The 14,817-nt window shown below is 38.1% G+C and overlaps 1 protein-coding gene across 1 annotated transcript; it reads right to left on the bottom strand.

Moving 5' to 3' along the window:
- Positions 1 to 9,207: 9,207 nt before the first annotated feature.
- Positions 9,208 to 13,588, bottom strand: dlx3b (distal-less homeobox 3b). Its single transcript, XM_059955647.1, has 3 exons — positions 13,195 to 13,588; positions 11,475 to 11,665; positions 9,208 to 10,308 (listed from the first exon to the last, which is right to left on the bottom strand). The coding sequence occupies exons 1-3, from the start codon at positions 13,526 to 13,528 to the stop codon at positions 10,003 to 10,005; spliced, it is 831 nt and encodes a 276-aa protein (XP_059811630.1). The 5' UTR covers positions 13,529 to 13,588; the 3' UTR covers positions 9,208 to 10,002.
- Between the last annotated feature and the right edge of the window lie 1,229 nt (positions 13,589 to 14,817).

Below are 14,817 nucleotides of genomic sequence, written 5' to 3'. Positions count from 1 at the left end.
TTAAACAGGTTTGTTGTAGAAATGCAATGGGTATATAGAGTCAAACTCCTCTAATGAGTGCAATGCAGTCTTTGTATGATGTCTGATATTCTATTGGAGAAGTTTGAATAATCTATAATCTACATTGTGAATTGCAAAAAAAAAACAATGAACTGATTTTATAGCTCTTCTATTAATCTTGATTTTAATGTTTAAAAACACACATCTTCAAGATGCAGATCCTTCTTAGTTGGATAAAATGCAAAGGCTGCGTTTCAAATTGATCACAGACAGGGCCCACTCTGCTTAAGATAAAGACCATATCAACTATGTTCTATTTAATTATCATAACGTTTGAAGTATTATGGTTTTCTAGACAAAATTGCAAATACCCATTTAGTTGAAATGTATCATACTAGAATTTTCAGGGGTTCTTTGAATATAATAAATATGAAAAAGTAAATATGATAAATTCAAACAAGCAGTTGTCAAGATATGTATAGTTAAAATAATTGGAAATACTAGATTCTGGGAAAATAGCTTTAAGAGAAAGACAGACCAAAGTTTTGGGCTTTGATCCTTAAAATTATGGGAAAAAATATTAACTGTTTACATATGATAATGGAAATATAGAAACTTTCCAATGTTTTCAGCGTTCAAAATAATTGTCAGCACTTTCATATCTGTCCTATTAGATAGAAGAAAGCTTAGTCTCATCCAACAGCTCGGCCAACACAAGAAATTTGCACCCACTACTTCCCATAGTTTCATCCATTTCATCCATTATGTTTGATCTTAAATCATTGAAATCAAGACTGGGGTGTTTAAAATAACTAAAGACACTACTTTGAGTCAAATCAATCTAATTATTACAAAGAAGGTATACTCACCTTACCACCACTCCTGTTCCTCTTCTCCCCCCCCCCCCCCCACCACATGCCCTCACGATAAACTATATAATTATTAATGAAATGTGATGTGTTATAGGCGATGAAACAACTGGATGTGACTCCCATTTGAAATACAGCCTATGTATGGAAATAAAAGGGATATGTTTAGCTCATCCAAGCAATAAGGAGGCAAAAGATGTCTTGGAGAACAAAACGGTAGAACACAGTATGTGTGTGTATATATTAAAATAATTGTAAATAGTGCATATGTATTATGTCATTATTCTAAGTAAATCAGTGATACGCATTCAAAGCATCCTATATACACCCGATTCGGATAAACATGGCTACTCGATTTAATAGTATGTTTCTCAGGATAATAGAAACCGGAGCGTGTTCGCGTTATTTTGAAAAAAGCAATGCCGACTTACTGTGGACTTAACTGTAATTATGTGTAAAGGAAAGGCAAGATGATTGCATGTAATTGATCAAACTATTTCATTCAGTCTACATCCCTACACGATTTCTTACTTACGTTTCCCCGAGGTCAAACATAGACGTGAAGCTTACTAGATTTTTAAAATTATATAAAATGTCTGCGGTCACGTTAAAAAGTGGAGGAAAGGTGATTTTATTTTTGCATGACTACATATTAATTTGCCGAGAAGAATTGGTGCATTTCTGGAAATGTTGTAATTTGTCTTTCTGATTAAAAAGGCATTGGACTTTTAAAATGCAGCTATCATTTGGATTATGGTAACCGAGGGCTCACGCGCCTTTGACCTGGCGTTACACTGATGTTGCGGGAACATTAGTTCACTTAGATCAAGCGTAGGATGGCAAATTTGTCTTGATTGTTGCATTTTTTTTTGATGAAACAAAAGATGACGACATTACCTGAGGCTGAGCGGCTTACTAAATAAAAATCCAAAGAAACGTTTTCTCTAGCGGCGTATATGAGATGGGGATGGGTGCTGGGGAAAGCTTAATATGTATGATATCTATTCAAGAATTATCGTTAAAGTAACGTATGCCATCTTAAGACCCTAAAATGGAAGTTAGTACTTGTCACAGGTAGAATTACTGCAGGTAAATAACCTGTCTTTCCAATGTTCAATGCGTGTCGTCTGTTAAAACTTCCGGCTGATGTGCTTTACCCTACCCACTGTGGCCAATCGATTTTGTCACCGGTGAACAGTATCACATCATAAAGACCCAAAGTGTATGCTTGATTCAATTTCTTATTGATATTCCTCTATGCTTTTCAGTCCAAATTCAATATTTCCCTATTGATACCTAGATCGTGAGTTATTTTGTCCAGCACTGTGTGAATTTTGATGTTTGAAGGTCAGTGTTAATATGTGTACTCGTTGTCGATACAAACTATTCAAAAATGGGAAATAGCAGATTTGATAACCACCCCCAGCTTCACAAACCACTAAACATATGCCATCATTTTTAAGAGTTTATTTACTGAATATTAATAAATACAAAGAATCTGCTGCAGTAAGCTTGCAGTTAGCCAAGTAAACATAAATCCGCCATGCCAAAAGTGATTGATTAAGTAGTAATATGTACTGATTGTGATTCGGAACTAACAGCCTTTAAGCCTTTAGGCACGGAAGAATATGGTCGACTTTTTTTTAGAAAAACCTGAAAGAGAATAAATCTATATTCCTTGTTCAAAGGTCTGACAGATACACCTGTGTCGAACATTCCCAATTAAGAAACGTATTACTTACCACGTGTCTCTGATCTCTACTTGTCATGCCTCGCAAACTACAACACGTATTGAAATCCTCGGTTAGCTCTCCCAATTTTTTGTCAAAGTCAGTCTACAAGACAAGATAGTGGTATTTACAGATTTTAATGCATAAAAGCTCCCATGTCAAGCCTCCCCCCGTAACATCTGCACTGGAAACCGTGTGCAAAGCCCACTTCTCTGCTATTTTAAGATTTTTTTATGCTTGTGTGAAAGGGGCTGTAATTAGAGCAATTTTGACTGTAGCTCCCTGAATAAAGCGCTTTCCATCAAGATAATTACCAGCAATTTTCGGTCGCCTAAATGCACTGCTTAATATGTAACAATTCCGAGTGGAAAAAAAACGCGAAATCAGGCAGATGCTCCGGCTGCAGTTTTGTTGCACAGATTTGAGTTGTTATTACCTAAATTACTTGCAGGTGTATATTGTAATCAACAAAATACTGATAAAAGGGAAAGAAACATACTTTGGATCGATATAGAAAGCAAAACCAGAAATCTGCATTACAAAAGGTATTTATGCTGCGGCAGTAACATTTTATATGTATTACTAAACGGAATATACATTTGTCTGTTTCCTGGTAAAAGGCAGCTACTGTAACCACGGACAAGTCAGTGTCGAGGAAACGGCTGAATGCTGCACATAAATGTTAACTCCTCACATTCCATAACTTTTTGAGGAAAAATATACAAGACGCCTTTTCTTTAGCCCTACGCCTCAACCCTCCCCGATTTCCCCCTCACCCTCTCATCTCGAAAGAAATATGTTACCAATAGATCTGAAATGATTGTTGATAGTAAGCGAGCAGTGATCCCAAGAGAAAATCATTACTTAATCATGCCTGTCTAGTTTCGAACAATTTTTATTTTAAAGCTAGATCTCTTTACGCCAATGTATTTAAAATACCACCCGAAATACCCTCTGTTAGACACATCTGATCTCAAAATACTTTATCCTTAAAAGTTCCCCTCTTAAACGTTAGCATATTTTCAAATGACCTGCCTACTGAGTTCAGTTCAGTTTCTGCATCAGGCCTGTAAGTAATTTTCATGCACTTGAATAATCAGCAAATAATATATCAACAAACCTGTCTGATAAGAGTGGACAAATAATGCTTATGTACTCGGGTACACCTTTAGTGGTATTAAGGGAACAGAAGACACCGGCAAATCATAATTGATTTTAGACTTTAAAAACATGCATTGACTGAAGTAATCAAGGTAGCTTATTAGCTCATCCCCCCCACCCCCTCCCCACCACCACCACCAACATTGACCCCGGCGGACTACAGTTAGGAGATGTGAACAATTAGTCGGTACTCCTGTCCGTAGATTTCAGAAAACTATCCCATGCGCGCCCTAACGGATCAACCATCGGTGCAGAAAAATTGTGGGATTAACGAAGATCACACGTTGAATCAGGTTGCCAAACGTTAAGAATGCCTTCGAGGCAAAAAAAACATACCACATACTACCACAGGGGTGAGCAGAACACACATTTTACTCAGAAACCAAAACTTAACATGTTGATTTGCAATATTGCTGGACATCCCCGCTTCTCTCCCTCTCATTAACCAATGCACTGAATACATAGGATAATTATATCTCTTAACTCTAGTCGAGAAAATATCTGTTTCAGAGCATACGAGAAGGATAAGCGAAGGGTTTGGCTTACCTGCTATGGTTGGTATTTACACGGAAATTATTTTGAAGCCTGGACAGAATGACAATTTATCAGCCCCCCCCCCCCTATTGAAATACATTCAGTAAAAGTGTGGGGAATGGAGCTAACAACAGCGGTGCAGCTAGCTCTGGTTAAAGCTCCAAGTGTGAATTAATTCTGCTATCAGCGTCCTCTTTATATTCTCAGCTCAATTAGCCTTTATTACTGGCCATGTTTACTCATCGAGAGATGGGATAAAATGTGTTGAATAGAGAAATTGCTCATCTTTGCAAATTATAGGTAATTTTAAAGCTTGAGATTATAATAATAGCAGTCCAATCTGGACAGCCTACGTATAGTCTTCCAAACAGCATAATTACTGGAAAGGTTTAGGAACTCCAGAGAACTGAATTCATTATTTACTCTTCTCTTTGACGAACTTGGGGCTGTTTGATGAATACAAATCGCACTGATATAATTACAGTTCGGATTATTTTATTATGATTATGAGCCTCTGGGACACATTCTCCAGTAAATCTCGGAAAGGATGCCGTATGTCCAGATCGAGCAGTCGAGATCAATTGTGTTTTATTTCCGCGTTTATTATTCTGTATAGACGGAGAGAGGTTGGGAAAGTGGCCCTTTAAAGGTGAGGTGAGGGAACTTGCCTTAGACATACTTGAAATACTTTCCATTGTGATCGTTAAAAACTGTTTGTAAAATCAGCTTGGGCTTCTAAAATGTAAATGAAATTCTGCTGTTCGCTTTGATGTCTAACGGTCTGGGTCTTTAAAAATCGTAAATAAAATTATAATCCGCATCCTCGGGTTTCGGGAATGGTTTCGGTTTGAACCAAGCGACAGTAAGCTTACAATCGCCGGTTTCATCGGCTAAGAATTGCTGGAAGAGCATTCATTTCAATCCTGCATGGGCTGTAGCGGGCTGCGTTGCACAATTCCGTGCCATAGTGTAGAACATGGGGCATGTTTTGTTTTCTTTAAGACACGATGCCGAACTATGGGAAGATCTATCCTTGTTTAATGTATATAGTTGGATGCAACACATGTCTATCAGTCTGCAATAAGGTACACATCAGAGATTGTGTTGAGGATAATTCCAACATTGTAAATGCCATGTCATGATTTCAGCGCTGTGATATGCCATGTATTTCGTATTTAACATATGCACCGAAATTCGATACACTGGTCGTTCCATTTCAGACCCTGTGGTACGAAGATTCATTTTATGTATATTATGCGCAGCACCTGAAGACATAAAAGCTCATGAACAATGAAATTGGAGCTTCAACCAATTTCTAATTGACCCCTACCTCACCACCAACTAGCCCCCACCCCCTACCATCGCCTTCACCTCTCGCCCTTCGCCACCTCCCCCTACCCCGCACAACCCTTTCACTTTTTTGCTCTTAATGGGCGGGCTATTTTAAAAGCATGGTTTTAACATAAGTCTTTACGAGCTGTTCTTTGTATTGCGAAGAGTACTCAGTTAAAAAAAAACAGCATTATCTCTACCATCTTAAACGATTGCAGTCCACTGCTCCCTCTACCTGCGTTACGTAATATATTCCAGCACTCAGAAAGCTGACCTCGATGTTTAAAAAAAATATTTTACGCTCATCGCTATTGGTTCCAACGATTAAACACCGTGTATAATTATGTTAAACTTCAACACACTATCAAGTACTACTGTATATTTACATGCCCGTCTGGGTGTATAATTGTGGCCAGTGTATTATTAATATATTCTAAAGTCAACGTATCTTTTAACTGCTCGTAATTCTGGATTCGGCATCGTTCATTCCTTACAAATCCTTTCAATTGAAAACTAGAAAGTAAAAGTGTACAAAAAGTAAGCATTTTCACCGGGAAATACCTGATAAAAGCACGCAGCTTCTGGTAATCAGTTCACTTGTACCGATAAAATAAGATGAGATTTAAATACAGAAATATAATCCTTTCATTGTACTTCAAAACTGTAGGTGCAAATTTTGTCGCCAAGTCTGGTGAAGTGGTAAACATAGTAATAGCGGCAACAACAGCTTTTTTTCCGGGATATTGAACTGAATTAATAAAGCAAGAGCATTGTTGTGATTTGGTAGAGATATGCACCTGCTCAGTGTCATCGCTTTTCTTAAAACATAACCCGTAAGTGAGAAAGAATGATAAAACAAAATAAAATGCTCGGCGCATTTTAGCCGCTATACCGGTATTTTAGGTTAATTTTAGGCTATCTACATTTCGGAGAAAGCACGGGGGGTTATAATCAAAGGCTTCTGATTCCTTTGTTCTGCTGTTTTCTCACAACAAAAACTCAGAAATCATTCACACTTTCACGTTCTCCTTTAGTGAAAATATGGCTCGTTTCCCGACGACTTTTGCTGCGGCAACGATAATGTATCTGACTCAAAAATGAACATTTGCTAACATTGCAATCTTCCGAAGATAACACTTCTATTCATGGTTAAAACAAGTTAAATAACTGTATTACCAACCAGCCACAATGCATCATTCACCTGTGTACCACATCCACACCGCCATACATAGAACTGAGTATATCCACGCCTGTTAGTAAAAGTCGCCCATTAGACATTGGTACAATACGATTCTTACAATATAGTCATTTATTATAACCATTCCGACACATGCAGTCTATATGTAGCGGGACGGTAATGGGAACGTTATTTATAAGTCAGCCATCATTAAGTCTACAGTGTAGTTGCTTAGATGGTGGAACAACATAATAGCGTATAATGTTAATAAAACATCACGTCTGCATGCTTAATCATGATGGCAGATAAATGATAAGTGGTTTTTAACTGTCGCTTCTAAATTTATATTTAAAAGTTTCTTTGCACCCGCAAGTCTTGTTTGTTAACTGACAATATCATTTATTATTTAGACGTATATATTCGGGAGCTCTTCTCCCCAAATGGTTTCTATACAGGTGTCACGATCCACTGTAACAAAAACTACTCATTGAGGTGCCCATATATTTTTAATTATACTTTTGATACTAATTGGAATCATTGGACTTATTAAAATATCATTAAGAAAAGCTGACCACATTCTCGCTTTGTATATCTGTGAGGCAACCCGCGGAGCACTGCAATTCTAAAAGTTCTTGCCCTCTCGTTCTTTGTGGGCTTTAGTATGGTTCTATCCTCATGATTCAAAACTGCAGCGAATCCTTTGCCATAGACATATAAATTCCTTTCAATTGCATGGAAGAGGTTGTTGTTAGGATTCCATTATATCATTTTAATTAGCACTTATAGTATTTTATAGTGTAGCGTGCCTATTAGGCAGACTTATTTTTCTGCTAGTACCACGATGCACACGAGTGGAGAAACATAACCGACTCCCAAACTTCCCTGTTATGTAAAAAGTGAGGATTTATACTGCAATCCGTTGTTAGGACGCCGCGCTCATATGCTTGAACGCAGGAGAAGCCATATGCGTACTCAAAATCTGAGGAAGGAAGTGTCACCATGTAACTATATGCAGAGATGTGCAAAACAGTACAACTATATACTGTATCCAGAAAGCTTGTAAAATAGACCACCCGCGGATTTGTTTATACACAGATGAGAGGGTGTAAATACAACAGTGAAAGCTTGTGCAGGGCATGCCTTTACATTTTAATATATGTAATGTTTGTTAATTACAACGGTTACATTCATTGTTCTGATTATGAATTATGTTTCCGTATTTTTTATGTGAGCCTGAACAATGAAGTATCACAATTAAGCCGTCATGCCGAAGTGCAATTACTGTTGAATCGATTCTGAATTAATTATTAGAATCTCTGCACTTAATTTATTACCTGAGGAAAATGAAAATGGTTGAAATGGATTCCCATCCTAAACATTCGCCTGATGCATTAGATGTAGCAGGGCAGGGGCGGGAGAGTTCAACAACTTTTGTCATTTGGATCAAGTTACAATCCATTCCTCTGCACTCTCGACCCGCCACCACTCCAGCCCCACTTCTGTCAAGCGATCTACAGGTCCCCTGTCTTGTAAATGTGAATCGGGATGATATTTGGAGGCTGAATTCGGGAAGAATTGGGTTAAATCCAGCAGCTCCTGTTGCAGTCAGCCTGGCAATTGCAACAGCTTTGATGCACTTGCTGGTATGTGAGTTCTAGCACGATATTAACCCCAGGCGATGAAGCAGTTTTTTTCTGGCAGTCGTGCCTAATAAAATCCTGCTCCACACAACTCAGTGTCTCCAGAATGTCTGCCTCGCTGTCGCCTATAGAGCTTTTGCACGCAGCCCTCAAACCAAACTGCCTTTATTAGCAGGAGATGGGTGTACTTTTAACTATTTACTATCCATATGCTGCCCTTTTGCGGAACTCCGATAATTTTCATTTACTTGTTATATTTTCGGCTCTCGCTGTTTTAACTACGCATGATCAAGGAAATGGTCTAGAATTTAAATTAGTGAATCATTCTAATACTTTTTAAAATAGCTAGATTACCTCATGAGGTCAGTGCAGTGCAGGTGTAACTTTGGGTCACCATACCCTTTAAATAGAGCATTTACTCTAACTAGGATAGAGATAGGAACATCTCCAAAAATGGCACTTCGAATAAAATGCTAATTGGTGTTAAAGTATTAATATTCAATTATTCATGGCGACTTTTAAGACTTAATGAGGTGGTAATGTAAGTATTCAAATTCGAGTCAGTTTAAGTTTTGCTAACTGTTTTGCCAATCATTTTGTGGCCTTATTATTTCATTTTCCAAAATAAGGCAAGTAAACAGGTCATGGAATGATGTGTTTTATTATCATTATTCTCAAGAATATCATCAACCAAACATTTAAAAGATTTTATTACAAAACAGACCATAAGTTACAACAGAAGTTATTGTCTATTGAGTGTCATTTACAAGTCAAATTATTACAATGAAATGTTGATCTCTTTGAGGAATTCCTCCCAGTGTCACACATGTTCTTGGAAAGTACCCGCAAGGATGTTTATTATTATTCTACAATTAACGTGTAAAATTTTATGTACATTTTTAGAAAAAAAAGATAATTTCAGACAGAATATCATAAATACAGTTCCTGTTATTTGTCAGAAAATTTGTGCTCCATCATATTGTCTATTGCAAATTGAGTTTCTATTTTACAGTAAGTTCCTTTTTTTAATTATACTGCATTGGGCATAATTCAATGGATACATTATATCTGCTACATCAAAGAAACTCATCACTAATCTAATAATATACAGGCAGTAATAATTTAACCACTCCAATAAACCAAAAAATTAAATAACATAATTAAACAAAGGCTAAGAATGCAGAATATTGTTTGTTACTGAAATTGAGAAAATTATCAGTTCTTTGTATAGTGACAATCTGACAACTGACAAGAGTTACAAAATGCTCAGCTTTTTCTTCCTGATATACAGTTGTTATTATTTACAGCTTATGTGTATTACTACATGTACACAAGGAAGGGAGTGTGGGGCTCTTGTAATTACTTGGTTGTTCTGATGACTAATTCATTTCTACCCTGGTTCTTCATGAACTGTGGGTGTTGAATTTTATTTATTCATCCTTTAAGGAGGTTTCTTCCCTGCCCATACTAAAGTTCGCTAGAAACATGTAAGCTCTGATGTTGTTTTCCAAAAGAGCAATAGACAAAAAGTTCAAAGTTTTGAAGTAAAAATTTCAGTTTTAATAGACTGCTCCAGTACTCTGAGCTGGGGGCTGGTGCAGTGAATTTGTTGCTGATAAGTGAGAGCCTGAGGGGTGTGTTGGGTACCAGTGATTGAAGTCTTCCAGGTAGTTCTGAGAAGAATTATGTGGGGTCTGATGCTGGAGGGGATTCCTAGTTGAACTGGGGCTCTCCCAAATAGCTGGAGAAGGGGGTGAATTGCATGCCATTGAGTCACTATTGTTGGGACTGTGCTCCATTGTGAGTTCCCCATTTTTATATAACTTCTTAAATTTGGATCTTCTGTTCTGAAACCAGATTTTCACCTAGACAAACAAGAATGGAATAAAATAATTAGAATCGGTGAGAAATATATTGTTATAAAGTACTGAGAACATGAAAGTGAAAATGCAAATATTTAGCAGGAGCTGCTATTATAAATCCATCGCTTAGAATTATATAGATACACCAATTATTATAGAAACTATTTTATCACAGTTCATTAGTCTTTAGTACTTTCTATTTAACAGATGTAAACTTGTAAAGAACTAAAATAATATTCATCTGAGTTGTTTTATACTTTGTGGATATTCTTTAAGTAATCAGTGGCAGTCTGTCTTAAAACAACAAAGAAAAATCCTGCTGATACCTGTGAAATATTTTGGGTTAAAATATCTTGTTCCAATCATACCTGTAATTTCTGATGTTCCTCAACAGAGTAGACTGTTTATTAATCTCTGAGTTGCAACTTCTCTGCCAAACAGGTCATGGGTAATGGTGGATTTTAACAACAAAGTTGGCATTGAATGATATATTTCTCCAAATAGTTGAGCCTAATGTTAACAGATTCTTATTTCTATCTAGCCATTTGCAGAGATAATATAGCCCCATGTTTAGATGGAGAAATAGACATTACACTGAGCTTGATATATTCATAGACCTTTACATATGTACACATAAACCCAATGGGTGTAAATATTTGCTGAATCCGACTTGATCACTAATGGAGCAATATGAAAACCCACTAATCTCTTTATTCCCAGGTCATTAATTTGCCCCATGCTCTATGTTGCAGCATGTCACTATCCTAATTGGTGCATGTTTGGTAAATTTGTATAGTTCAATAATAAATGGATTTTCAGTACACCAAGAAGGGCATAGTGACAAGGAGTGAAATACTTAAGGAAAATAATTTTTATTTGGCCTACAAATCGAATTTATCAGAAAGAAACAGTGGGACGATGTAAATAATGTGGCATTGGGAGATTATGTGGAATGTTCTAGAAATATGTTTAGAAAAGGACATTTAAGGCATTTAAAAGAAGCCATTATCTCGGCTGGTGTACGGGGTTAGAAAAGAAAGCCACGGCCTTTCCGACAACAAAACGGGTGTGGAGCCTAAATATACACTGATACTAACTTCACCTTCTCAGGGCAAGCCTTAGCCCGGGGGTACAGGGTGAAATGCAGATACCGTGAGATTAGAGAGTACCTGCGTTTGCGTAAGTCCTAGAGAAGCTGCAAGCTCCGCTCTTTCAGGTAAAGCTAGATACTGCGCCTTTTGGAAACGCTTCTGCAAAGCCGCCAGCTGGAAGCTAGAGTAGATTGTTCGCGGTTTACGGATCTTTTTGGGTTTCCCGTTCACAATTCTTACTTCGGGATCCGGTTCTTCTTTCACTGAAACTTAAGCACAAAACAAACTTAAATAAAGATTCTCTAAATGGCCGAGTATCGCAACCCCGCAGCCGACAAACAATTTCCACTGAACCATGGGATTTATTTCACGCGTAAACGCAGAAAAAAAAACTCAAATAGAACACAGAGTTAAAATTAGATGGCAGATTCCTTTAGGGCACAAGGATATCACGCTGATTAATCAAATGGAAGATACATACTCTCTCAGAACTCCTAACCTTTTTCATACAACTACTAAGGTCAATGTTTATTTTTATTGAACAAATTACAGAAAGAAGGAGGGAACTGGTAATTATTATCATCTGTAATTATCATTGCAAGGTACAAGAGATTTGTTGTCTAATTTGAATAGTACAATCATTTTTCAGGTTTCCTGTTGCATTCATACCTGTATAATGTTTTTTTAAACATGACTTTATATGCTTACTCAAGTAGTGTGCCCATGGGGTATTAGGTAAGGTATCCTGACAGAGTGAAAATGCACAGTGCTACAGCGAAATCACTAACCCAGGACAGAGATCACTCGGACTCGTGAGGCCATTTTGTGGTTCTCATCTGCAATTTTCCTCTTTAGAACAGCCTATCAGTTGCTGGGAGTTCATAATAGCTAATGTACAATGCATGTTTACTGTACTGAGGCCGGTCATTCTGACTTGCTCCTGTCCATTTAAACAGAGGAAGTACGTTCAGACCAGGAGCTGAAATTTGGTTTTGCTCCTAAGCCAATATCTGATCCATTTCCCAAACCCGCCACACTGGTTGGGTTCAAATATCTCCATAAATAAACAGAATGAGGTTGCCCCATCTAAGAAATACAAAATAAAAACAATCTTTATGGAACAACTATTTTAAACAGCGTGTTTATGCAGCTTATAGTAGACAAGCTGATAATCACCTCTGAACTCTTCCCCTAGTTTCTGATTGATGCAAAACCCAAGTTTTCAAAAATACTCTCTCAGCTAACTATATAGCGCGATTTTCACACTTGCGCCTGGGATTCTAGTTTTAATATGAGCATGGAACACTCAGTTTTCCTGCCCCGTGTGATATTCTCATGAACATGCACAATATTTCTTTATCTCACACTATCAAATCCGTTGGTTAACGACATGGTATTCTGTACCCGAGAAAGTCCTCGTTACTTGAGTCATTTGAAAAACTATAGTGAGATTCCTCTACAAAGTATTGTACATCCCTTTGCGTAGCACTCGGTAGCACGGGCTTTGGTGCATTAACAGCGGCAGGCTATCGAATGCTTCACCTCTGGAGACTGTACTATTGTACTGTGTATGTTCAACCGATTAGCCACTCTGCAGTGCTTCGGCTGGTTTGGGTCATTGTAGATATATTAGTTAACAACTCAATAATGGGGTGACCAGTCAGGAGTGAGTGATCGGACATTTACCATCCATTACTCTGGTGGAGATTGCATTAGTTTGGAAATAGTATTCTGTTTGACTTTCTTCCAGAAGTGTTTCGAGGTTCAGACATCGATTGGGAATTTCACGAACTCTTACCTCTCTCGGCCGCTGATACTTGATGATCCCTGTGGAAATGGCCATACTGACGGTACGAGTTATTGTAAGTATAGTCGGGCTTCTCTGAATAGGAGCCAGACCCTGGAAGATTGTTCAGATTAAATTGATGATATGGATAATGGATCACTGGTTGCGAATAGGCTGAAGTTGGGTAATAGTCCTGCGGCGGAAGACAGGACTGTGGGTTAAAGTAACCAACATCCGTCGCCGTTGACTCTGGAAGAGTTGGAGAATCTTTCGCGGGATGACATCCGATCGAACCCTGGATGTCCGTAAGAAGACCGGGCAGCTTTTTCTCATAGGTCCCACTCATTCTTCCAAAAAAAAACTTAACTCAAAAAAGACGATTTAATCTTTAAAACGCAAGGCTCAAACTATGCACACATCACCCTGCTCCGTATAGACGAGATCCTTTTAGCAATTGCAACTCAAAGCAAACTGATGTAACCCAACGAGCCCAGCGTGGTTAAACCCCTAATTATAAGGAACAGAAGGGTGGATACAGGAAGCCTATTGGTTGCAGAGATGTCGCCGGCAGAACCAGCCCAAGTTTTTCAGACTTCCCACGCTCATGTTTTGGAGCCAAGTCTATTATCACTCTTCCTCAACTATTAAAAGTGTCTGCCTGTTGGTAGATGCTCCCCCCAAACATGTATTTTCAGAATTTAAACAGAATTTAGAACAAGTTCCGGCGCGCTTCTTTTTAATCCCTCAAGCCGGCAACTCACTTCATCTCTTAAAAAGTGGAAGTTAACCCCTTTTTAGCTCGCGCGTATAGGAAGATTGCGAAGGAAAAAGTGAGATAAGAGATCTTTTGAAGTGTCTGGACTGAACATTCAGAATTCGCAATATTTCCAGTGGCTGAATTCAAACTTGACGTTGCATTCCTGGTCCAATAGTTGAGAGAGGGTTAGAGCTGAGCGCTGTTTTAAAACTAATAAATCCTGTTCTTTACTATTAAATATTATTTTATTTAGAATACGGTTTAAGAAGGGTATTCTCTCTCTCTCTCTCTCTCTCACTCTCTCTATATATATACACACACGTATGTATGTATATGTTTGTATATGTATGTGTCTATGTGTTAAGTGTATGTGCATTTAATCTGTAATCAATGATGACTCACATTTTACACACACACACACACACACACACACACACACACACACACACACACACACACACACACACACTTACTCTGTTTCATGCAAGATTACAAATGCATAAAATCGCAAAAAAAAACTTAAAATTCTCCTCGAGCAATCCAACAGACTGTTTTGGTTGCTGGGAGTTAGGTGTGGTCCAACCTGTGCAACAAGTTTCCCCATGGTTTCAGACGCCTGACACATACGGGAAAACCTTTTGCGAAACACCTTTCCACCGCGCGCTCAGAAGCTGGAAACCAGCCGCCACCAAAGGTGTTCTCCACAAATTTACCCCCGCAGAGTTACACCAACTAGAAGCGCCGAGTTACTGTTGCGTCGCTGTCAGGATGACGAATTGTTTACCTGACATACTCGGAAAAGAAGAGAATACAGGCCGTGATCAAAATTAATCCAGCTGTTTAGAAAGCTGCTTTCTTTGAAGAGTGTCGAGAAAACT

This window comes from Hypanus sabinus, chromosome X1 (assembly GCF_030144855.1).
Source record: "Hypanus sabinus isolate sHypSab1 chromosome X1, sHypSab1.hap1, whole genome shotgun sequence".
In the NCBI taxonomy this organism is placed as follows: domain Eukaryota; kingdom Metazoa; phylum Chordata; class Chondrichthyes; order Myliobatiformes; family Dasyatidae; genus Hypanus; species Hypanus sabinus.
Note: the sequence above shows the minus strand (reverse complement) of the source record. Positions and strands in the feature narration are given on the sequence as shown.